The sequence below is a fragment of the Balaenoptera physalus genome, assembly GCF_965194825.1.
Source record: "Balaenoptera physalus genome assembly, chromosome: 3".
Lineage (NCBI taxonomy): Eukaryota > Metazoa > Chordata > Mammalia > Artiodactyla > Balaenopteridae > Balaenoptera > Balaenoptera physalus.
The window spans coordinates 2,065,378-2,087,276 of NC_138890.1; the positions used below are offsets into that span (position 1 = coordinate 2,065,378).

Below are 21,899 nucleotides of genomic sequence, written 5' to 3' on the forward strand. Positions count from 1 at the left end.
CCCCGGGGACCTTGTAGAAATGACGCTCCCTCCCCAGCCTGGTTGCCCAGCTCAGCACTGCGAGGGCAGGGGATTCCCTGTGAGCCCTCCGTTGGTGTGATGTGTTCCGGTGCCTTTTCTTAGAGGTTCCCGGGAGAGCAGCATTCCAGGCTCCCCGGAGGTAGGAAGGGGGCGGAGAAGAGGGAAACAAAGCCAAGGACAGGGCCTCACGGACACTCCTGGGAGCCAGGTCTGCTCTCTCAACTGAGCCTCAAATCCTGCAGTCTGCCCTTTGCTGGCTGTGGTGGTGCCTCTCTAGCCTCATCTTCCCCATCTGTGAAATGGGTACCTCCCTCACCCCCGCCGTCCCGTCTTTCAGCGCTGAGGTGTGGGAAGCGGGCATGGAGTCATGCACGAATAGCAGAAGGAGCCTCTGGGAGAGATGACAGTGTTGTTGTGAGAAGTAATAATAATGACCTTCTTCCTCTGCATAATATTACTAAGCAACACTATTCCGTGCGCTGCCAGCGAGCGCGTTGCACGTACCCATTCATTTACTCCTGAGTGACCTCAGAAAGTGGCACTTCTCCTATTCCTGCCTTCCTGCCTTACAGGGGAGGAAAAGGAAGCCCAGAGAGGTTCAGTAACTTGCTGGAGCTCACACAGCGCTCCACAAACCTTGGCAGCCCATCCCATACCTTTAATCTTAACCACCGGGCTACAGTATCCTTCTGCTTTTTTTTTTTTTTTCCTTCTGAACTTATTTTTCAGAACAGAATCTTTTCACTTGCTTTGATTTTACGCTTAGTGTCATTAGACAGCCTCCCAGAATTTTGGTTTCCTGGCCTTATTTTAAGAAACAGCGCACAGGGAATCAGGGCCCCTGAGGGGGCAGGCGCAGGTGGCTGGGGCTTGTCCCAGCTTGTGTAGGTTTGCCTCCATGGATACTGCAGGACTCTCCATGACCCATGGGGTCACGCCTAACGCCACATCCCACCTCAACTTAGTTCACCTCCAAACATTTCCCTGGCAGTCCCCTGTGCCTTGTCACCCTCCCAGGATGCACACAGCTGCCCGGACACTCAGGTCTCAGCTCAAACGCAACCTCCCCAGGGGACCCTACTAGACTAGCCAATCTTCCCTGGCACCCTACCACCCCTCCCTACTTAATTGATGAGGTTTTATTCATGACATCCAAAACCATCTTAAATTATCCTGTTTAATCATCAATTAGTGAGTTTCTGGTCCTTCCTCTTGGGCTGTGAAGGCTGGGCAGGGCTGTCTCTCTGGGTACGTTGGTGATGGGCCCTCCAATCAGCTCCTTTCCAGGCTTTTGCACATGCTGCGCTCCCTGGCAAACTCTTATTCATCCTTCACAGCCCCAGTGTCATTGTCTCTTCCTCCAGGAAATGAGTCCTCAAGGCCCCCCAGCCCCCCCCCCCCATTTTACGGCTCTGATTACTGGGGCCTGGGATGTCCCAGTCCACCTGTCTCCCCTACATTCCTCTAGTCAGGGGATTCCTAGTGGGCAGGGCTGAGGGCCCTGGGACCCCAGCATTGTCCCCACAAGAGCAGGCCCGCGGGAGTTTGAGGAATGCGTGAATGGTGGAATAAAAGGCTGATTCCACCAGGAACTCAACCAGGTACGTCCTGAGTTCCTAGCCTCCTCAGCCCCGCCCCCGTCAAGGTGCGCTCCAAGGGGGCGAGGGCCGGGCCTTCGTCCTCGCCCCCTGCCACGCGCGGGACAGAAACACCGGAGGGGAGACGCCTCCAGAGGGACAGGTCTTACCAAGTCACACCGCCCCGGGCGCTTGGCTACCAGGCTGCTGTCTGCTCTCCCCCTCCCCACTCCAACCTCTGGGAACAACGGCGGGGGTGGGGAGGGGGAGGGGAAGGGGGGGTCACAAATACTCGAGTTGGGGACTGGATTCTGGGAGCGGTTCCTTGCTGCCGGGAAGGAGGCGGCGGGAACCAGAACTGCCCGGCCCCAGAGCCTCGGGCGGTCCGGCCTGGGGCGAGCCACGTAAACAGCCTAGGCCTGTTTACCCCTCTGGGGCCCGACCTGAGACCCAGTGGGGTGGGTGTGACAAAGTCGATTCCAGCTTCAGCCCTGGAGAGCGAAGTCCCCCCAGACAGAGCCACAGGGATTCCCTCTCGCAGCCCTGGTCGGCTTGCTCGGTGCAAAACGGAGCTCTCGATGCCCATGTCTACCAGGTCGCCCAAGTGAACGGCTCGGTATACAGTAGGCACCCAATAAATGGGGATCCCCTCGTCCGCAGCCTCACCGCATTCGCCAAAGCCGCTCCCGCCCACAAATGACGTCCCTGCCCACGGTTCCACCCTTAGTGCTGAAGCTTAACTCCGCTGATCTCCCGGGAAACCGGGCACCTACTACGTGCCAGGCGCTTTGCAACACACTTTTGTCCTGGAATCCTTCCTACGCCCTTCTGTAAGGTGACCATCATCCACTTTATAGATGAGGTTCGGAGACGCATGGATTCACCGGCCCAAAGTTACGCAGAAAAAATGGGATTTGAACCCAGGTCTACCTGCGAAGGCAGACCCAGGACAGAGGAAGCCCCCGGAGGCCGCTTTGGAGGCCAGTGGGCGCGGACGCCTCTGCCCGTGCAGCCTCGGGCTAGCCACTACATTCCTCTGGGCCTCAGTTTCCCCATCTGTTACCTAGGCAGAGGGTGATCTGGGGTCCTGGATCCAGGTCCCAGCCCGGACCCCACCTCGGTCCCCTCCCCCTCCCGCCCTCGGCGGGCTACTCGCCTGGAATCTCACCGCCATAGTCCACCCGGGGGCCGTCCAGTGCCTCTGCCCCAGGGGGGGCTAGAAACAATTGGCCCCCACCCTGGCGTGAGGGAGGAGGCTGGGGAGGGTCGCGGCGAAGCAGGTGCCCGGCTCTCGCCCTCCTCCAGTCCGCTCCGCCGCCGGGGCTGCACCTGCACCTCTTCCTCCTCCTTGGCCCCTACCGGCCCCGCCCCCGCCCCGACACGCCTTCGGGACGCCGCCGAGGCAGCCTTCGTCTCCCCTTCCCCTCCCAACACAGGATCCAGGCCCAGGGATGGGAATTCCAGGCCGGGTTTCCCGCCCAGCTGAGCACTAGCCAGCGGCAGGGCTGGAGACCAGCCAGGCAAGGCTGCAAGGAAGACCCGGCAGGGATTACAGCCGCGTTCGGAACGGAGCCTGCGCTTCGGAAAGTTTAACATCCGCGAAAAACTCTACATGTTGAAATTCAGTAGGGAGACCTGTTGGATTAGGAGCTAGTCAAGGGTCAGAGACCTCAGGAGCATAGGGCTGGTCATTCTCGGGTCACCCATCTTCAGGAGGTTTACCCTATTTTAGAGAGAGAAAACGGAGGCCCAGGGATGCCAGGGGCATGGACTTTCTGAAGGCGCACAGCGGCCGCCTCTGGGCCTGCCCCGAATCCAGTGGTACCCGCCTGTCTTGACACCTAGCACCTGGCTGGGTCCCCAGCTGGGGAGGGCGGGGCGGCGAAGGCGGAGGAAATTCTTTAGGCTCCTCTGAGTTAAGGTCAGGCTTCCTTCTCCTCACCCAGCCCCATCCTCAGGAGACCGGTCTAGGAACTACAGGACAAGAGCAGGAAACCCTCTACCTGGGGGTGAGGGAGGGAGGAAGTCACCTGGATGGGTGGAGCCACCATCGGCCACACCCACACATTCCTTTGTGCTTAAAAAAAATAGACCCTGAGGCCCAGCTGTTCCTGTGCCCCACCTCAGGCCAAGGTTGAAGGGGCAAATCTGGGCATAGACACCCCTTCCCAGCCTCATCCAGTCAAGACTGGGCAGAGAGGAACTCCAGACTATGGGAAGGGGGGAGGCAGAGGGGAAAATGGGGGATCAGGGAAGTGTTCCTGGAGGATGGGGTATTGCCACTAGGGTTTTTAGGGTTGGATAAGAGTTTGCTAAGTGTAGAAGGCAGAGAATATAATCAAAATCTTTGAGGCCCCCAAAGTTGATTTCTCACCACTCTCCACTGCAGTTATCTCCCAAAACCTAGTCTGGAGACCCCAGTTAGCCAGAATCAACCCCTCAAGAGTCCCCAAAGGGCCCCAAGGCAATAAACATTTGCAGAAGCCCCCTTCTAAGGACCTGCTTGGAACCTCATGGCTAAAGGGGAAAGCTCAGCCTTTCCCGACATGACCTTGGGTCACCAGCAGGTGGCACACAACATGATTTTAGGTAGAAGAAAGTCAAATATTTTCTAAATAGATGTGTATTTGCTTTAATGACTCATAGGACAAAACATAAATAAGTTCCCCACTGCCACGTGCATGCAGGGGTTCATGGCTGCGATTACTGGGGAGGATTGGGGAGGAGTTACTGATTGGATGTAGGTCTGGCAAAATCAGACAAGTAAGCTGGCTCATGCTTATTGAGTGTTTGCTTTGCTCCAGCCACTGTTACACAGATATCCACGTGACCATTTTGCAGCTGAGAAAACTGAGGCCAGATGGGTCGAGTGGCAAGCCCAAATAGAAGAGCTGGATTTGGCCCTGGATTTGGCTCTGTTTGACCCCACACCGCTCAGTCTATACCAGTGCTTCTCACTGTAGGGTAATTTGCCCCCCATCTCCCAGCCTGACACCCCAGGGAACGATTGGGCGCAAAAGCCAATAGTGCTGAGGTAGAGAAACCCCACTTTAAACCCCTCCAAGAAGGGGGGCAACCACCACAAGACACATGGTCTTCCTTCAGCCACCTCACATACTCATGCCCTGCTCAAGAACACTCACTGGGACTTCCCTGGTGGCGCAGTGGTTAAGAATCCTCCTGCTAATGCAGGGGACATGGGTTTGATCCCTGGGCCAGGAAGATCCCACATGCCTCGGAGCAACTAAGCCCGAGTGCCACAACTACTGAGCTTGCGCTCTAGAGCCAGGGAGCCACCACAACTACTGAAGCCTGCACGCCTAGAGCGTGTGCTCCACAGCAAGAGAAGCCCCTGATCACCGCAACTAGAGAAAGCCCGCGGGCAGCAACGAAGACCCAACGCAGCCAAAAATAAGTAAATAAATAAATTTCAAAAAAAGAACACTCAGTGTCTCCCTAGTACCCATCGGATGACGCTGTGCTCAAATGCAGGGCTTTGGAGAAGGGTGCGTCCAGTGCTGCCTCACAGGCCAGAGGCGGTGTCATTCATGCATTCATTTTCCCACCTATTCAGTCATTCACTCAACAAAAATATTGCAAGCCCCTGCTATGCGCCAAGTACAGAAAGGACAGGTGGTGGGGGACGGAATTCCCGTCTGAAATTGCAGTGCAAACTACAACCAGGAGGGGGCAGTGTGCGCATGGCCGGAAGGGGTGGGGGAAGGGAGGATTCAGAGGAACCTGTGGGATGATCCTCCTCTGCCCCTTCTGAGCGCCTACAGGGAAACTGAGGCCCAAAGGGGGTAGGGACTGGGTTGAGGTCTCCCAGTGGGTCGTGGTCGCCAGCAGCGGTGGGAGCCTGGGGGGTTCGTTCACGCTGGGAGCTGGGGGTCCCCCTGGTGTAGGCTGCTTTGCGGGGCTGCAGGAGGCTGAGGTCTTATCTGTGGCCTAACAGGTCTGACCAGAGCCCAAGAATGAAGCAGCTCTGCAGCCTGGCTGGGTGCTGGCTCATTCACTCGAGGTTTACTGATCGCCCACTGTGTATACCCAGCACTGACGCAGACCCAGTCCCTGCCCTAAAGGAAGCCAAGGGTCCTCAGGGGAGATAGACAATAATCAGATCATCACGTAACAGAAATAACAAGTCCCACCTAGATTTCTGAGAGCATAGGTACAGAGGCACAACCTGGGCTGGGGGCTCCGGGAGGGCTTCTCTGAGGAGGTGGTACTGAGATTAATAGAAGTGACCTAAGTGAGTGGTATCTGGGCAGAAGTAACAGCTAGACCTGAAGCAGGTGAGGGAGGCGCCGTGGGAGAGCTGGTGCAAAGGTCCTGGGGCAGGACCATGCCTGGCGTGTTGGAGGAACAGCGAGGAGGCCCGTGTGGATGGAGCAGAGCGAGTGAGGGGGAGAGAGGGAGGAGGGGAGGGCAGGGAGGGGACAGGGCAGGTCGTGCAGGTCCCTGTGGGCTGCGGGGAGGACTTGGGTTTTTACCTCCAGGGAGGTGGGACCCTGGAGGGCTGTGGGCAGAGGAGGGGCGGGGCCTGACTCGGTGCTCACAGGCGCGCTCTGGTGGCCACTGCCGAGAGGACAGACTGGGGGCCGTAGGCGGGAGCTGGGGGAGCAGTGAGTCCAAACCCAGATGCCCTGCAAAAAAATGTTTTAAATAAACATTTTATTTTGAGGACTTCCCTGGCGGTCCAGTGGTTAGGACTCGGCGCTTTCACTGCCGAGGGCCCGGGTTCAATCCCTGGTCAGGGAACTTAGATCCCACAAGCCACACAGCGTGGCCAAAAAACAAAAGAAACATTTTATTTTGGACTAGTCTTAAATTGACAGAAAAGTTGTAGATATAATTCAGAGAGTCACCCTATGCTCCTCATCCAGTTTCTCTCAACATTAACATTTTACATGACCACCATGGTATATTTGCCAAAACTAAGAAACTACATCCTCATCACTATTAACTAAACTCCACGTTGTATTCAGGTTTTACTAATGTGAAATCTGCACCAGGAGCCCATCCAGTATCCCACAGTGTGTTCATGTCTGTGGGATCACGTCTTCTCGGGCTCCGCTCCCCTCGTTCCGTGACCTTTTCCATCTGGAGGAGACGGGTCAGGGATTTTGTACGATGCCCCTCATTTGGGGTTTGTCTGATGCTTTCCTCATGCCTGGACTGGGGTTATGGGTTCAGCCAGAGGGCTCAGGAGGAAGGGCAGTTTCTGGGTGGGGTGGGCTTGCTGATGAGCACAGCACTGAGGAATGTCCCAGCGGCTGGCACCATGCGGGTCCCGGGGCACCTTAGGGCGAGTACTTTGATGTTGGAGGGAGGGGAAAGCGAGGAGGGGGTGAAGACCCTTCTGGGGGCGGCTGGAGGGGGCTCACAGAGGGTGTCACCCACCCACCACCCCCTACGTGGGAGGAAGCCCTAGAAGGAAGCTCCACGGCAGGGGGCAGAGTAGTGCCTGGCGAGAATCCCAGCCCCTCTGCTTCCTGCCTCAGTTTCCTCATCTGTATAATGGGACCTGGTTCCGACTTCGAGCGCTATGATCAGGAAGGTTCACAAATTAAAGCAGCTGGCACGTAGCAGTTGCACAGAAAGGTTTGCCTGGGTGCTCCTTGTAGTTCCTCCACTCAGGCCAGAAGGAGGGAGACAAGCCCCCACTGGGAAAAAATGGAAGGGAGTTATGGTGTCCTCCAGAGCTGGATGGGGGACCACCTGCAAAATTGTCTATTTCAAGCTTCCATCGTTGTGTGCAATGGCTGGGGGAAGAACCCAGGCCCCTGACACCTTCCTCACCATCCCTGGTTTCAGTCTGGCCTCTGCACCTGTACCCACACCAGCTCCCCCGACTACACCCCATGAAAGGTCCCCTGAGACCCCACCCCTCATGTTGCTGACCCTTATCTGCCTTGAGGCTGAGCCTGCCACAGCCAGAATGTGTCCTGCTAAAGCACACAGCACTGGCCTTTCTATTCTGTTCAGAATCTTAGGTGGTTCCCCATGAGCTATTCATTCATTTATGGAGCACCTACTGCATACCAGGCACTGTTCTGGGAGCCTAGGACACTGCAGAGATAGAGCTCACAGACCAGCACGGAGAGCAGACATTCAACAAATAAGTCGGGACTTCCCTGGCGGTCCAGTGGTTAAGACTCAGCGCTTCCACTGCAGGGGGCGTGGGTTCCATTCCTGGTCAGGGAACTAAGATCCCAAAACCAAAAAATAAATAAACAGTCTCAGCAATGAGCGTGCAGTCAACAAGCTGTGGCTTTAGCTCAAGAATATTCTATAGCTCCCTAGCATTCGGTCAAGGATATTTATTGAGCATCTGATGAATGCCAGGCTCTGGGTACCCACTTTAGATATCTGTGCTTCTTATGGTCTTCGAACTATTTTAAAACTCTGTAAATTATAAGAAACTGGTGGTATCTCAAAGGATTCTTGTCCATAGAAATACAAATGAATTTTGTCCCGTGGAGACCACTGATTATTTCCCTGTGGCTATTGACCAGCTTTACAACTATTTGTAAATTCATTTCAGCATTGATTGCCTGTGTGTGTGTTCTTTCTTAATATTCTCTCCTTTTTAAAAAAATAATTAATTAATTTATTTATTTTTGGCTGCGTTGCGTCCTCGTTGCTGAGCGTGGGCTTTCTCTAGTTGCGGCGAGCGGGGGCTACTCTTTGTTGCAGTGTGAGGGCTTCTAATTGCGGTGGCTTCTCTTGCTGCGGAGCACGGGCTCTAGGCGCGCGGGCTTCAGTAGTTGTGGCTCGCAGGCTCTATAGCACAGGCTCAGTAGTTGTGGCGCACAGGCTTAGTTGCTCCGCGGCATGTGGGGTCTTCCCGGGCCAGGGACCAGGGCTCGAACCCGTGTCCCCTGCATTGGCAGGCGGATTCTTAACTGCTGCGCCACCAGAGAAGTCCCAATATTCTCTCCTTTAAACAATCTGTAAAATCTTGCTGGTTCTCATATTAATTAATGAGTTAAGTAAACTCATAAAGCACCTGTTTGTTTTATATTAGTATAGAGTCATGCTTTTACATTTTTGAAAAAAAAAATGATCCCTTAACTCCATTACACCGAAAGCCTTCTTCACTCTAGCATCTAAGGCTCCTCCCTGAGGAGATTCCCAACTACTCCGTCTTACCTGTTACCATCTTCAAGTCCCAGAGCATTCTTCCCACTTTTCTTCCTAATCATCCTGAACTCTGTCTTTCGTAGTCAGCAAATGCTGTTGGTTCTCCCCAAATCTGTCCAGAATCTGCCCACTTCTCCTCACTTCTGAGCCCCCACCTGGTCCACCGCATCCTCTCCCATCTGGACCAGCTCAGTCCCCTCCATCCAGGTCCCTGGTTACGCCCTCACCGCCCACAGTCTGTCCTCCCCGAAGCAGCCACCAGAGGGCGCCTGTGAGCACCTGAGTCAGGCCTCGCCCCCTCTACCCACAGCCCTCCAGCCTGCACGACCTGCCCCGTCTCCTCCCTGCCCTCGCCTCCTCCCTCTCTCCCCCTCACTCACTCTGCTCCAGACACACAGGCCTCCTAGCGGTTCCTCCAGCACGCCAGGCATGGTACTGCCCCAGGGCCTTTGCACGGGCTGTGTGCTCTGCCTGCAATGCCCCTCCCCCAACTACTCACTTCTTTCAAGTCTTTGTTCAAATGTCGCCTTCTCAATGAATTCTCCCCTAATCTTTCTACTTAAGACTGTAAAACACCCCCCTGCCTGTTTTACTCCTATCCCTGTACGTCTTTCACTTTTTTTTTTTTCCCTGTAAGACTGACCATCCTCTAACCCAGGATACAATTTAGGATACAATTTACTTCCTTATTGTGTCTCTTGTTTCTTGCCTGTCTTCCTCCACCAAAACACAAGCCCCACAAGAGCAGGGATCTTTGTTTCTCTTGATCACCCCTGAATCCTCAAGCCCCAGAACAGCACTCGGCACACAGTAGGTGCTCCATAAATGCAGGTTCATTCCCTGGGCACCCCCGCCCCCCCAGTCATGTTCCCCGCTAACCTCAGCCCATTCCAAAGGGTGTCAGGCTCCACCCTGAGCAAACACAGCTCCCCTGGCGCCAGGCCAGACCCGAGGTGGAAGAACAGGAATCCAAACTCCCGCGGTGGACTTTCCCCAGAACTGGGGCCACACAGAAGCCCTGAGCCGGGGAGGCAGGACTCTTACAGATTCTGAAACTGGGGTATTGGCTGGGGGCATAGGCAGCCCCCAGACCTCCCCACTCTCCGCAATTTGACTCCTATCAGGCTGACAGCCCTACTTTACTCTGCAGCCCAGGGCAAGTGGCTGCCCCTCTCTGAGCCCAGGTTCGACCTCCGCAAAACAGGAAGGCAATGGGACATTGCCACTGGCTTGGCATTCTGAGTTCTGATTTAGGGTGGGACAGTTTACCTTGACCCCTGCATGACTGGGAATCTATTACTTGCTCTATCATATGCTGTTCTCAGCAGCCCTGCGACGTGGTGAGTCTTATTATACCCAGTTTACAGAGTGGAAAACTGAAGCCAGCCCTATTTGACTCCATGGGTTTTTCTCTCCAAACCCAGGCAGGGTGGGATCTGACAGTCAAGATGTCCCCGCTCCCAACCCCACAGACCCCAGATCTTAAGCAGCTCTGCTTCCCGGGAGTGACCCCAAACGCCAGGCCGGCTCTATACCCTGCAACTGGGACACTCATGCCTCCCGAGCCCCAGAGGGCCCTCTTGGGCCCAGACAAAGAGCCTTGAGGCCTTGAGGTGCAATCAGACACTTGGCTGGCTGGGAAGTTCTCTTTGTCCTGCACTTTTTGGGAGCAAATGACCCAGAAAAAGCTCTTGCCACTGGATCCCTGTCTTCTCCTGGGTCTAAGCTTCCTTTGCCCGGAGACCATCCTGGCTCCTTGCCCACAGTCAGCTCTGCAGACTGTTGTGACAACCATCCACCCGCCCCTTCCTGCACTTCTCCGCTGGGAGATTTCACCCAGAGAAGAAATCAAGATAAGCAAGATAAGCCTCCCCAGAACCCCCCGTTCCCCCCGCTCCAGCACCTGGAGAGGGGTCAGAGATGAGATGCAATTGTCTGAAAACCTGGGGGCCTCTTACGAAGTACCAGGAGGCCCAGATACCAAGCAGGTGCCAGGCTGCCTCACCTGCCATCTCCCCGCCAGCCTCCCCGCCTCAGTTTGGGGGATCAGAGGCCAGTCTGTGCCCCCTCAGCCCCCCTGCAACAGCCGGGGCCAACAATGGCCCTCTGAAGTCTGCGGCTATGGCATCCTGGGCGGGCTGCCAGGGGCAGTAACTGCCGGCCAGATAATCCCTTAGAAACTATGTCAAATGCCCACACAGCGGTGTCAGTTTTCTACTTTCTGGGGAGCCTGGTGGTGGGGGGAGGTGACAGGGGGCCCAGGACCCCACAGTGGGGAGCCCAGTCTGGGCAGTGCCTTCGGGATGGTGGGCAGATCGGGTTGGGGGACTCACCTGTCTAGGAGGCTGGGTGGCCTCTGGGCAGACGACAGGAGCTAGGGCCTGGGCTTCCGCCTGGCATCAGGGGCGGGGAGGGGACCCGAGGCTTGAGCTCTGGTCTCCCCACCTGTTTGCCCAACTTTGCCTCCCTGTGGTGGCCACAGGCTAGCCGGTCCCGTGCCAGGTGGAACCAGCAGGGCGACAGGCACAGGCAAACCAGCGAGAGTGAGAGAGACCTGGTTGGGTGTGTTGCTCTGTCGCAAGGTGCTCTCACGTGGGAGCAGCTGACCTTAACCCCTGCTGGCCCAGAGGCCAGGGACGCCCAGTCCCGCCCTGCTTGCACGGGCCACCGCTGAGCCCTTGGCATCAGCAAGGGACTGGCTCATGTGGCAGGTCCTTGGGAGACATTTGTGGAAAAATTCAAGGATGAATGAATGAATGGCGCATCCCTGCCCACCCCCCCATCCCCTCACTGCTCGCCTTGCCTTCCACCAGGCACAGCGTCCCACCGCTTGTGGCAGGGCTGCTCCTTCCCTCCCCGCAGATCTGAGCGCAAATTCTGCTTCTGTGCCACCAAGTGACCGGCCGGATTCCCACACTGAGAATTTTCTATCACTTCCCAGCTGGGCAGCTTTGGGCAAGTCTCCAGCCCCCCAGTTTCCTTACCTAAAAAAATGGGAACAACGGGGACGTCCCTGGCGATCCGGTGGTTAAGACTCCACGCTTCCAGTGTTGGGGTCACAGGTTCGATCCCCGGTTGGGGAACTATGATTCCACATGCCGCGAGGCGTGGCCAAAAAAAAATATGAAAATAATAATAATAATAAAATGAAAACTAAAATAAAATTTAAAAATGGGAACAACACTGGCGTCTGCTCCTAGGGTTGTTTCCTACAGTAAAGTGAATGAACGTCCGTCCATAAAGTGCTGAGAACTCTGCTGGGCACACAGTAGAGTTGCACCTTCCAGCTGCGACCCACAGGTGGCTGGTCTGAATGAATGACATGCAGGTAAAATACACATTGGATTAGGAAGAGCAGCTGTGCAGAAAAGCATGTAAAATAGCTCATTGGTTTTACCTATCGATTCCCTGTAGAAATGATAATAGTTTTGAATGTATTGCATTCAATGAAATATAGTGTTAGAAGTTATCTCACCTGCTTTTGGTTTTTTAATTTTTTTTAATGTGGTTGCTAGAAAATTTTAAATGACATTTAAAAAGTTAAACTGAAATGGGCTTGCCTTGTAGTTCTATCAGAAAACACTGGAATAGGAGCTTAATATGTATTAGCTGTGGAGCCTTTTGCAATCACATTCTGTTGCCATTGTATCACATCTGTATTAGTTTCAAAGTATTTATTAGCAGCAGAAACGCCTTGTGTCTTGTTTGCTTGTTTGTTTGTCTTCTAGATGTCTCTCTCTCTCTCTCTCTTTTTTGGCCACGCCATGCAGCTTGTGGGATTTTAGTTCCCAACCAGGGATCGGGCCCTCGGCAGTGAGAACATGGAGTCCTAACCACAGGACCACCAGGGAATTCCCTAGATGTCTCTTTACTGAGGTCGGGGATTTGGTTCTGCTTATTTGTGTATCCTCCTGGCCTAGAACAGTGTCTGGTATACAGTAGGTGCTCAATAAATATTTGTGGAATGAATGAATGGAATATGGGGAGGGGGTGGAAGACTCATAAAGTCCCTCTTACCTGCAGGACCCAGTGCTGACAGAAATACCCACGATAGCCACGAGGGGGTGCCCGAAACCAGGCAACCAGCCCCAGCTGGGCAGCCTCAGTTTTCCATCCTGCAAAATGGGAATATCGAGCAGGCACTTGGGGGGATGAAGCAAGAGGAGCAAAAGCCGCTACCCCACGGGATCCCGGCCCCTCCTCTCCATTCCCAGTTGTCTGAGCCAGTGGTTCTCAAACTCTATCAGGCATCTGAATTGCCTTGGGAGGCTCATTGAAAGACAGACTGTGGGTCCCCGCCCCCGGAGTTTCTGATGCAGGAGGGCTGGGCTGGGGCCCGAGAACCTACATTTCTAACAAGCTCCTGGTTGATGCTGATGGGGGCAAGTCCAGGCACCTAGCTTTGAGGATCACTGATGTAGATCTTCTCTGGAGACAGATTCAAAATGAATCAGGAGTTCTATCCATGGCGTGTGTCCAGAGAACTTCTGGAGCCTTTTTAAAAAATGGTGGCGGGCTTCCCTGGTGGCGCAGTGGTTAGGAATCCGCCTGCCAATGCAGGGAACACGGGTTCGTGCCCCGGTCCAGGAAGATCCCACATGCCGCGGAGCGGCTAGGCCCGTGAGCCACAACTACTGAGCCTGCGCGTCTGGAGCCTGTGCTCCGCAACGGGAGAGGCTGCGACAGTGAGAGGCCCGCGCACCGCGATGAAGAGTGGCCCCCGCTTGCCACAACTAGAGAAAGCCCTCGCACAGAAACGAAGACCCAACACAGCCAAAAATAAATAAATTTATTTAAAAAAAAAATGGTGGCAAAATACACATAACATAAAATTTACCGTCTTAACCGTTTTTAAGTGCACAGCTCAGTGGCATTAAGCACATTCTCATTGTCGTGCATCCATCCCCTCCGCCCATCTCCAGAACTTTCTCATCTTCCCAAACTGGAGCTCCGTCCCCAGGAAACACTGACTCCCCAGCCCCTCCCCAACCCCGTGGTCCCCACCATCTACTTCCTGTCTCTGTGGATGTGACTCCTCTAGGACCTCCTGTGAGTGGAATCACACAGTAGTTGTCCTTCTGTGTCTGGATTCTCTCACTGAGCATCACGTCCTCCAGGTTCACGTACGTTGCAGCGTGTGTCAGAATTCCCTTCTTTTTAAGGCGGGATCATATCCCATTGTATGAATGGACCACATTGTGTTTATCCATCATCTGTTGATTCCCTGGAGCTGTTTGACTCCTCCTCTCTGGGTAGGCTTAATTCTAACAGGACACAGCTAACCTAGGGGATCCCTCCACCTCATCCTGGGTCCTGTTCTCTGCGTCTTCCTTTTTCTTGATTTGTCTCCCTGTTTTGATGGAGAACATTTCAGGAGCATCTTTCTAACCCCTGGGTCAGACCGAGGCCTGCTCCATCTTGCTGATTCCCCCTTATCCACCACCAAGCACCCCTAAGCCCAGCCTTGTCGGCCTCCCGCTGACCTCGCCAGCACCCTGACAATGAAGAGGGGTCACGTGTCTGGAGTCGGACAGGCCTGGGTGAAAACAGCCCAGCTTCACCCACACCAGCTGAGCGTCTGGACTCCCCCACCTGCCTCCCAGCAGAAATCATTAATAATGAATAAAACTACTCATAGCAACATTTATTACTCCCCAAACCATGACCTCAGAATGAATGACTGCCTAACCATGTCGTTGGTGAGTTCACCATTAGACTTAAATAATATTATTATTCTTAATACAATAAGTAAAGGGGACGCTTCACAGCACGGTCCTTTGTGTGATACCAAACACGTGGCTTCAGCTCTCTGCGCTCCTGTTTTCTCATGTGTAAAATGGGGATGATAATAGTTTCCATCTGGTTGATCAATATTATCAAATATTTATTGTCTTCTAGGTGTAATGTTCTGCATTAGGTATTGAGAATATGGTAGTAGTTAAAAAAAAAGGAAACAAAAAGCAGGTCCCTAACTTATGGAGGTATTGCATATAAAGGCTTTAGCACTAAGCTTGGCATTTAAGGATATTATTGTTACATATATCTAATTTTTACTACGTTATAGATCATAAATAATATTTTTACGTTACATATTAATATTACTTATTACAAAACCATATTACTGTTTGTTTAATAGTCACGTTAATGTATCATGACAATATCACATATAATTTGTATATTGTGCATAATGATAAAAATTTGTTTCTTATTATTACGTAACTATTATTTATATCAAACATAAGCATATGTAATATACATTTTATTTTTAATATGATGACAATTTTTAACTGTAATTATTATTTATGCTCGTTATGTATAATAACGCTCTTACGTACTACAGTAATATTGACAGGAATGGCGCTGCCCTTCCACCCCCTGGGCACGTGAGGGCGCTCGCGGCGCTCCTGGGGCCCGGGACGCACGCAGGCCCCGCCCCCGAGCTCCGATTGGCGGTGCGCGCGGTGCGCGATGGCGCAGCGCCTGGCCCCGCCCCGGGCCCGCCCCTCACTCCCTGGCCCGGCCCCCTCCCTCAGATCTCCAGCCGGTGGCGGTTGTTGTTCAGCGGCGGCGGCGGCCGCAGCTCGGGTAGCAGCCTCCGGCCGCCCGCCCGCCCGCCGGCAGGTCCGCGCGCGGCCATGGAGCTGGAGGTGCCGGACGAGGCGGAGAGCGCCGAGGCGGGGGCCGTGACCTCGGAGGCGGCCTGGGCGGCAGAGAGCAGTGCGGCAGCAGGTAACGGTTCCAGACCTTCCTCCTTCTCTCCCCGCTCCCCGAATGGACCCGCCTGCCCCCCCCTGCCGAGGCCCAGTGGACCCGTCCGAGCGCCGGAGGGGCGTCGGGACCCGCAGCGGGGAGGCCGGAACGTTCCACTCGGGGGCGCTCGCGGGGGGGATGGAACGCCCCACTCCGGGGCCGGGGGACGCTCCGCGGGGCCCGAGACGCCCCGCCCTGGGGTCGGGGTGGCGCCGCCCATTCCCGGGGTTCTTGGGGGAGCCGCCTGTCTGGGAGCGGGGGTGGGCGCAGGGCCCCATTCTGGGAGGCTGTGGGTGGAGCAGACCCCGTTGGAGGCATGCGGGGAAGATGGGTCCTCAGCTCTGGGAGGGATGCGACCCCTATTTAGGACGCGCAGTAGGTGGGTGCACTGCCTCCTGCTGAGGGCGCTTGGGGACGACGTCCCCCCCAGTCTTGTTGTCAGGGGGCTGCTCTGCATGTGGGATAGTGGAGTACCCCCGTTACGGTGGGGGGCCCTGCCTCCAAGGGGTGACGCTGTCCCACATGTTTCCCCCCCTCCCCCCCCACCGTCTGGACCCACTGCTCAGGGCCGTCCACTTTGCTGGTATCGGCTTCCGGGCCTCACCCGTTCCCCTGCAAGCCGTCACCCTGTGGGCACATCCTACTGGTCGCTAAGGGCAGGGGCTGCTGTGGCGGAAGTGGGGGGTCTCCGAGGCCAGCTGGGTCAGCCTCCTGACAACCTCAGTTTTGTGGAATTCACCAGACCTGGTTTCTAGTCCACTGGCCATTCCTTCCCTTTCTGGGTCTCAGTTTACCTCCTGTAACCGGAGGTAGGTAGGGGGATGACATCTCCAGGCACCTTCAGTGCCAGGGCTTGGCAAGCAGGTGGGGGAGGAGAAGGCCCCCTGCAGCCTTTTCCCTGGATGTTGGGGGGCTGCCGTAGCTCTGTAGGGGCACTGCTTTCTTGAGCTCCTCTCCTTGGCATGCCTCCCTGGCCCTCTAGCAGAGCAGGTTTGGGGAAGGAGGCAGCCTCGCCCAGCCCTGTGGGCCCACGGTCTGCCTTTCCCTGGGGCGGTGTGCAGAGCCCAGCCACTGCCTGGTTCCTTCTTGGTCAAGGTTGCAGGCTCCCAAATAGGAAGTTTCTGGATCCGCGGAGTTCTCTGTTCCAGGCAGCCCTCTCTGGCGAGTCCCCTGTAGACACCCACAGGGGCATCCATCCTCCTTCTCCCCCGGGCCTCCCGAAGCTTCCTTGGCAGGCAAGCAGATGCTGTGCTGCCTGGGAGTTGGGAGAAATGTCTGGAGAAAGAGCCAGAGCGAGCGAGCTCCCCCGGGCTCCAGAGGACTCCCACTGCTTCCTTTCCTGCTGCCATCTGGAGCTGCTTGGTGGGTTACCCTGGTTCAGCTCCAACCATCCGGCCCTCTGGCTCCCGGTCTTTGCTGGCGGCGATGCCCTGCCTGGCCAGCCCCAGACATGGCAGAGGGACCCGGCTGAAGTCCTTTCTCAGCCCCCTGACCTCCTTCAGCAGCCCTCTGCCCTGTGCTGGGCAGAGACACAATAGCCTAGGATGCAGTGCCCACAGGAAAGCCACACAGCATACACTTGTCTTATCAGGGGCTAAGTGATCTGATGGGGGCAGATAAAGTCCCAGGCCCTGGCTGTGGTTGGGTCTGAGCACAGGGACCTGGCCCATAAGGGGCCGTCCCCGCTCCTGTCCCCAAACCCGCAGAAATCCGGTTCCCACAGCTGATCACTTATTTCACTCACTTTAGGGCTAATAGCTGTCTCTCCTCCGCCGAACCCGTTTTTCTTAAGTTTGGGGAACAACTGTCCATGCCTTTCCTGCTGCTCGAACCGATGCGTAAACACACAGATGGGTCTGCTTGCTCACCAGGGGGTTCGTACGATGCCAGAGTCTTGATGCCTCAGTGCTAGTTTGGGACTGGAAAGTTCTTTGTTGTGGGTGCCGTCCTGGGCACTGTGGGGTCCAGCGGCATCCCTGCCCCCACCCACTTGATGCCAGGAGCCCCCCCAGTCCTGACAACCACAGATGTCCCTGAACATCGCCCAGTGTCCCCTGAAGACACAGTCACCCGGGGTGAGGGCTGCCGTACTTCACCCATCATTCTGTAACTTGCTTGCTTTTTATCCATAATACGGCTTTTTTTCCCCACGTTGGTATCAATTCTTTTCTCCAGAGAGAGAGAATATGGTGCTGTGATTGAGAAGGTGGAAACCCCTTATCCTGCCTGGGTCCCACTCAATTTCTGTGTGACCTCACAGGGCAAATGCTTTGATCTCTCTGAGCCTCAGTGTCTCCATCTGTAAAATGGGGCCACACTGCCAGCTTTACCTGAGTTAGTGCGTCAGCAGGTGGAGGGCGCTTGGTGAACTTTAGTGACAGCCCACCCCCTTTAGGCACGAGCTTCCTGCTGAGGGACGATCCAGTGGTTTCTGGAGCCGCCTTTTGCTGTCACAAGCGATGCTGCAGTAAACACCTTTGAACGTGGGCCTGTAGCCCTGGTGCTCTCAGTTCTAGTGGTTGGAGTCCCCGCCTTGGAACCGCTGGGTCAGGCGCAACCAGATTGATGCCCCCTGGCTTTCTGGAAAGGTCCAGCAGGAGCCAAGAGAGACTGTCTGTCTCCTCGCAGCGTTGCCAGCTCCGGATGTTATCGGCCTCGGTCATTTTGGCCAATCTGATGGGAGGTGAAATGTATCGGTGGTGTTTTAGAATCCGGTTACTTTAAACTCCCGGGCTCCTGAGCCCCGGTCCAGGGAAGGCCCGATGGTGTTCTCTGCTGGCTTTTGGGGACTCTGTGGAGTGCCTGGTTCTGTGGAGGATCTCAGAAAGGCTGGGCTCTTGGGCACATTCACGGGGCCCCTGTGGGTGTCCACAAGCTGCCTGTGGGCTTTGGCCTGCGCTGTGGCCTGGTGTTTCTGAGCAGTTTCCCTCCTGTCCTTCCTGCTTCCGTGATCTCTCAGAATAGTCAGCTGCATTCCCCGCTGACCCCTGGCCCCTCCCACGTCTAACCTGGTGGGAAATTATGTCGGCTTTGTCTTCAAAGTGGACCAAAAATCCACCCATTTGCTCCCCACTCCTCTGCCACCACCTGGTTCAGTCCCATCATCCATGGCTGGCCTGGCCCCCTGTCTCTTCCTGTGCTCCCTCCCGCTCACTCCAGAAGGCTCCCACTAAAAGCTGACTCAGGCCCCGCCCCTCCTCTGCCCACAGCCCTCCAGGGTCCCACCTCCTGGGTGTAAAAGCCCAAGTCCTCCCTGCGGCCCACAAGGCCCTGCACGACCTGCCCTGTCCCCTCCCTGCCCTCCCCTCCTCCCTGTCTCCCCCTCGCTCACTCTGTTCCGGACACATTGACCTCCTCGCGGTTCCTCCAGCTCGCCAGGCCTGGTGCTGCCCCACTGCGCCCTCTGCCTGGGATGCTCATCCTCCGTATCGCTGTCATTTGCTTCCTTAGTTCTTTCAAGTTCTTGCTCTACTGTGTCCTCTCAACGAGGCTTCCCATGACATTTGAGGGAGGCCTGAAGGAGGCGCAGGAAGCCAGCAGGGCCCAAGCAAAAGGCCTCATGTGCTCGAAAAGCAGCGTCGGGCCAGCATGGCTGGGGGTGGGGCCTCATCACCAGGGGCCTCCTCTGTAGCTGTGGGCGGATTGTAACCGCGGGCAGCAGCGTCCCTCGTCTGCTCGTTGGGAGTCAACAATGGCCTTGGGAGGCAGAAGGCTCCGGTTCTAATCCCACCCTGGCCACTTTCTAGTGAGGCCATGTCCGGCGCTTGGGCCGGCAGCCTGGTCCTCTCCGTGGAGAGGCCTTGGGAGCCGGACCGCCGTTGCCAGCCAGGGGGTCCTCTGCCTCGGTGTCTCCATCTGTGAAATGGGTGTGATGACTGTGCCTTTCTCGTGGAGCTGGATCAGGTCGATTGGCTTGTAGAGCCCTGGAAGGGTGCTGGCCTGGCCGGCCCCACATGGGTGCCAGCTCGAGGGACCGCTTCCCCCAGAGCCTGGGCAGGCGGGGCTGCCATCTGACTCGGCTCACGGGGACGTGCGATCACCTGTTGCTTTGCCCTTGGGCAGGGCCTGTTGGACGTTATGGAGCACCTGCTGGCGGGGGCGGGTGTCCGGCGCCTGGGCTCCCTCACCTTCAGATTGGTGCGGGTCAGGATGCGATGGCAAATAGGTGAGGCCAGCGGTTGCAGACTGAGGCCCCGGTCCATCCCGCCCGCCGGTTTTTGTCTGTCACGTCTTCTTGGCGCTTCGCCACTCCCTGTCGATCGCCTGTGGTCCACGGGGCTGTCTAGCTACAGCGGCAGAGCTGAGAGTTGAGACAGAGACCCGTGGCCTGCAAAGTCAGAGACACTCACTGGCTGGTCCTCTACGGAGAACGCTTGCCGACCCCTAAGTCAGACCACGCCGGCCCATGGGGAGCTGCCAGGGCAGTGAAACGGGCGCCGTGGCCCCAGGGGGTGACCAGGGCCTGCTGCTGCCAGGTGGTCAGGGGAGCAGGTGACCCAAGTGAGACATAGCAGCCGGGTTGAGCATTCAAGCAGAGGGATCAGCAGTGCAAAGGCCCTGAGGCAGGAATGAGCGTTATTCGTTCCTCAGAAGGGAAGGGGTGGGGGGCCTGGCCCTGCTCGGGTTCTGGTCTGAGGCCAGTCGGTGGTGCTGGTGGGTTTAAGCAGGGCAGAGAGTCACGTTTTACAGAGCGAGAGCCCTCCGCCTGCGTGGTGGGGAGGGGCTGCGGGGGTGGGCGTCCAGGTGAGTGGGGCTGGGGGCCTGGACGGTGGTCTCGTGGTGGGGGAGGGAGGGGAGGGAGGCCTGCACCCTGGAGTTGGTGGGGGGAGGGCGGTTGGCGAGGCCCAAGGAGGAGCAGGTCTGGGGGTCCACGCCCTGGCAGGCTTGTGCTGATGGGTGAGGAGCAGGTCTGGGGGGCTGCTCGGGGCCCCCAAGGCTGGTGGATTCCCATGGGATCCTGGGCAGGGCGGCCTGGGGCTTGACCGGGCTCAGCCCTGCCTGGGCTGAGGACAGTGTGCCTGCCTCCGCCTCTCAGAATGAGGGCAGGGGTCCCAGGGATTCGGTGGGGCATGGAGAGGTGAGACCTGCACCCCCGGCGGTGCTCGTTAAGTGACAGCCGTGTGGCCCGGGCATTTACCAGCCTGGTGAGCAGGCCCCGGGCCCTCCTGTTCCCGCTGTCCCCACTAAGCTGTGTGGCACCACATGTGACAGGGCAGGTCGGGACCCCGCTGGGGATTTCCTGGCTGCTGCCAGCTGGACAGTGGGGACTGCCCACGTGGGGGGGATTACTGACTTGGGGATTAGCCTCGGGACCCCTGTACTAGGTGCCACCAGGCCCCATGGAGGGGTTAGGGGTCCAGCCTGAGGGGCCCCAAGTGCCTGAGCCAGTGGAAAGGCATTTGGAGACCTGGCCTCTGGCTCTGACTGAGGAAAGGGACCCCAGCATCTGCCCCAGTTGCTCTTCTCTCTCGATCATGCGCGTGTCATGCACACATATGGGCCGTTATCCTGGGGGCACGGGGTTGCCGTTGAAGGTTTCGGGCTGTGGGGTACAGGTCAGGTGTTTGTGAGCAGATGCTGCTGAAGACTGCTCGGGCCAGGTGCTGGGGAGGCCCGCATGAGACGGGCACGGTCCTTGTGTGCATGCCGGGGGTGCGGGTGCGGTGTGTGCAAACAGTAAGTGAAGAAAGGAGAGAGAGGTGTAACACGGCAGGGGAGGCGAGTGCCGCGGGGAAGAGCAGAGCAGAGAAGGGGAGAGAAAAACGGGCGTTGGGGGAGCTGATAGAGGCCAGGTACTCAGGAGGGGCGACGGGCGACATCTGAGCAGAGATCTGCAGGAAGGAGGGGATGTGCACTGAGGGGGTGTGGGGAGAGGCTCCCAGGCAGAGAGCACAGTCCGTGCAAAGGCCCTGGGGCAGGACTGTGCCTGGGTTGTTGCAGGAACAGTAAGGCCCATGTGGATGGAGCAGAGTGAGCAAGGGGGAGAGAGGGAAGGGGGGGGCAGGGAGGGGACGGGGCAGGTCGGGCAGGACCTTGTGGGCCGCAGGGAGGACTTGGGCTTTTACCCCGAGGTAGGAGGGATCCCTGGAGGGCTGTGGGCAGAGGAGGGGTGGGGCCTGACTCAGGTGCTCATGAGCTACTTCTGGCCACTGTGGGGGAAAGACTGTGGGGAGGGAGGGTGGGAGCTGGGGACCAGGGTGGAGGGGACTGTGCTGGTCCAGGTGGTGATGCTGGGACTTGGGCTCGGGTGGAGGCAGGAGGAAGGAGTGATGCAGAGTAGATTTTAGAAGCCGAGTCGACCGGACTTACTGAAGGGTTGAGTGTGGCGGGGGAGGGGAGAGGAGTAGAGGGTGACTGCCAGGTTGGGGTCTGAGACCCTGGAAGGACAAGCTGCCTCGGCTGAGA

The 21,899-nt window shown here is 56.6% G+C and overlaps 2 protein-coding genes across 9 annotated transcripts in view; one reads left to right on the forward strand and one right to left on the reverse strand.

Moving 5' to 3' along the window:
- Window positions 1-11,311, reverse strand: part of TJP3 (tight junction protein 3) — a 29,893-nt gene extending 18,582 nt beyond the window's left edge. For 4 of the 6 annotated variants that reach the window (XM_082453190.1, XM_082453186.1, XM_082453189.1 and 1 more), the window contains exon 1: window positions 2,755-2,959. In XM_082453190.1, the coding sequence (XP_082309316.1) occupies window positions 2,755-2,772 (18 nt within the window). In that variant the 5' untranslated portion in view covers window positions 2,773-2,959. Of the gene's footprint in view, window positions 1-2,754; window positions 2,960-11,077 lie in introns of those variants that run through there. The other 2 variants (XM_082453188.1, XM_082453187.1) reach the window with 2 other exon arrangements.
- Window positions 11,312-15,246: 3,935 nt separating this feature from the next.
- The window catches only part of PIP5K1C (phosphatidylinositol-4-phosphate 5-kinase type 1 gamma), a 59,615-nt gene continuing 52,962 nt past the window's right edge, over window positions 15,247-21,899 (forward strand). For 2 of the 3 annotated variants that reach the window (XM_082454419.1, XM_082454420.1), the window contains exon 1: window positions 15,248-15,473. In XM_082454419.1, the coding sequence (XP_082310545.1) occupies window positions 15,380-15,473 (94 nt within the window). In that variant the 5' untranslated portion in view covers window positions 15,248-15,379. Of the gene's footprint in view, window positions 15,474-21,899 lie in introns of all 3 variants that reach the window. The other variant, XM_082454418.1, reaches the window with a different exon arrangement.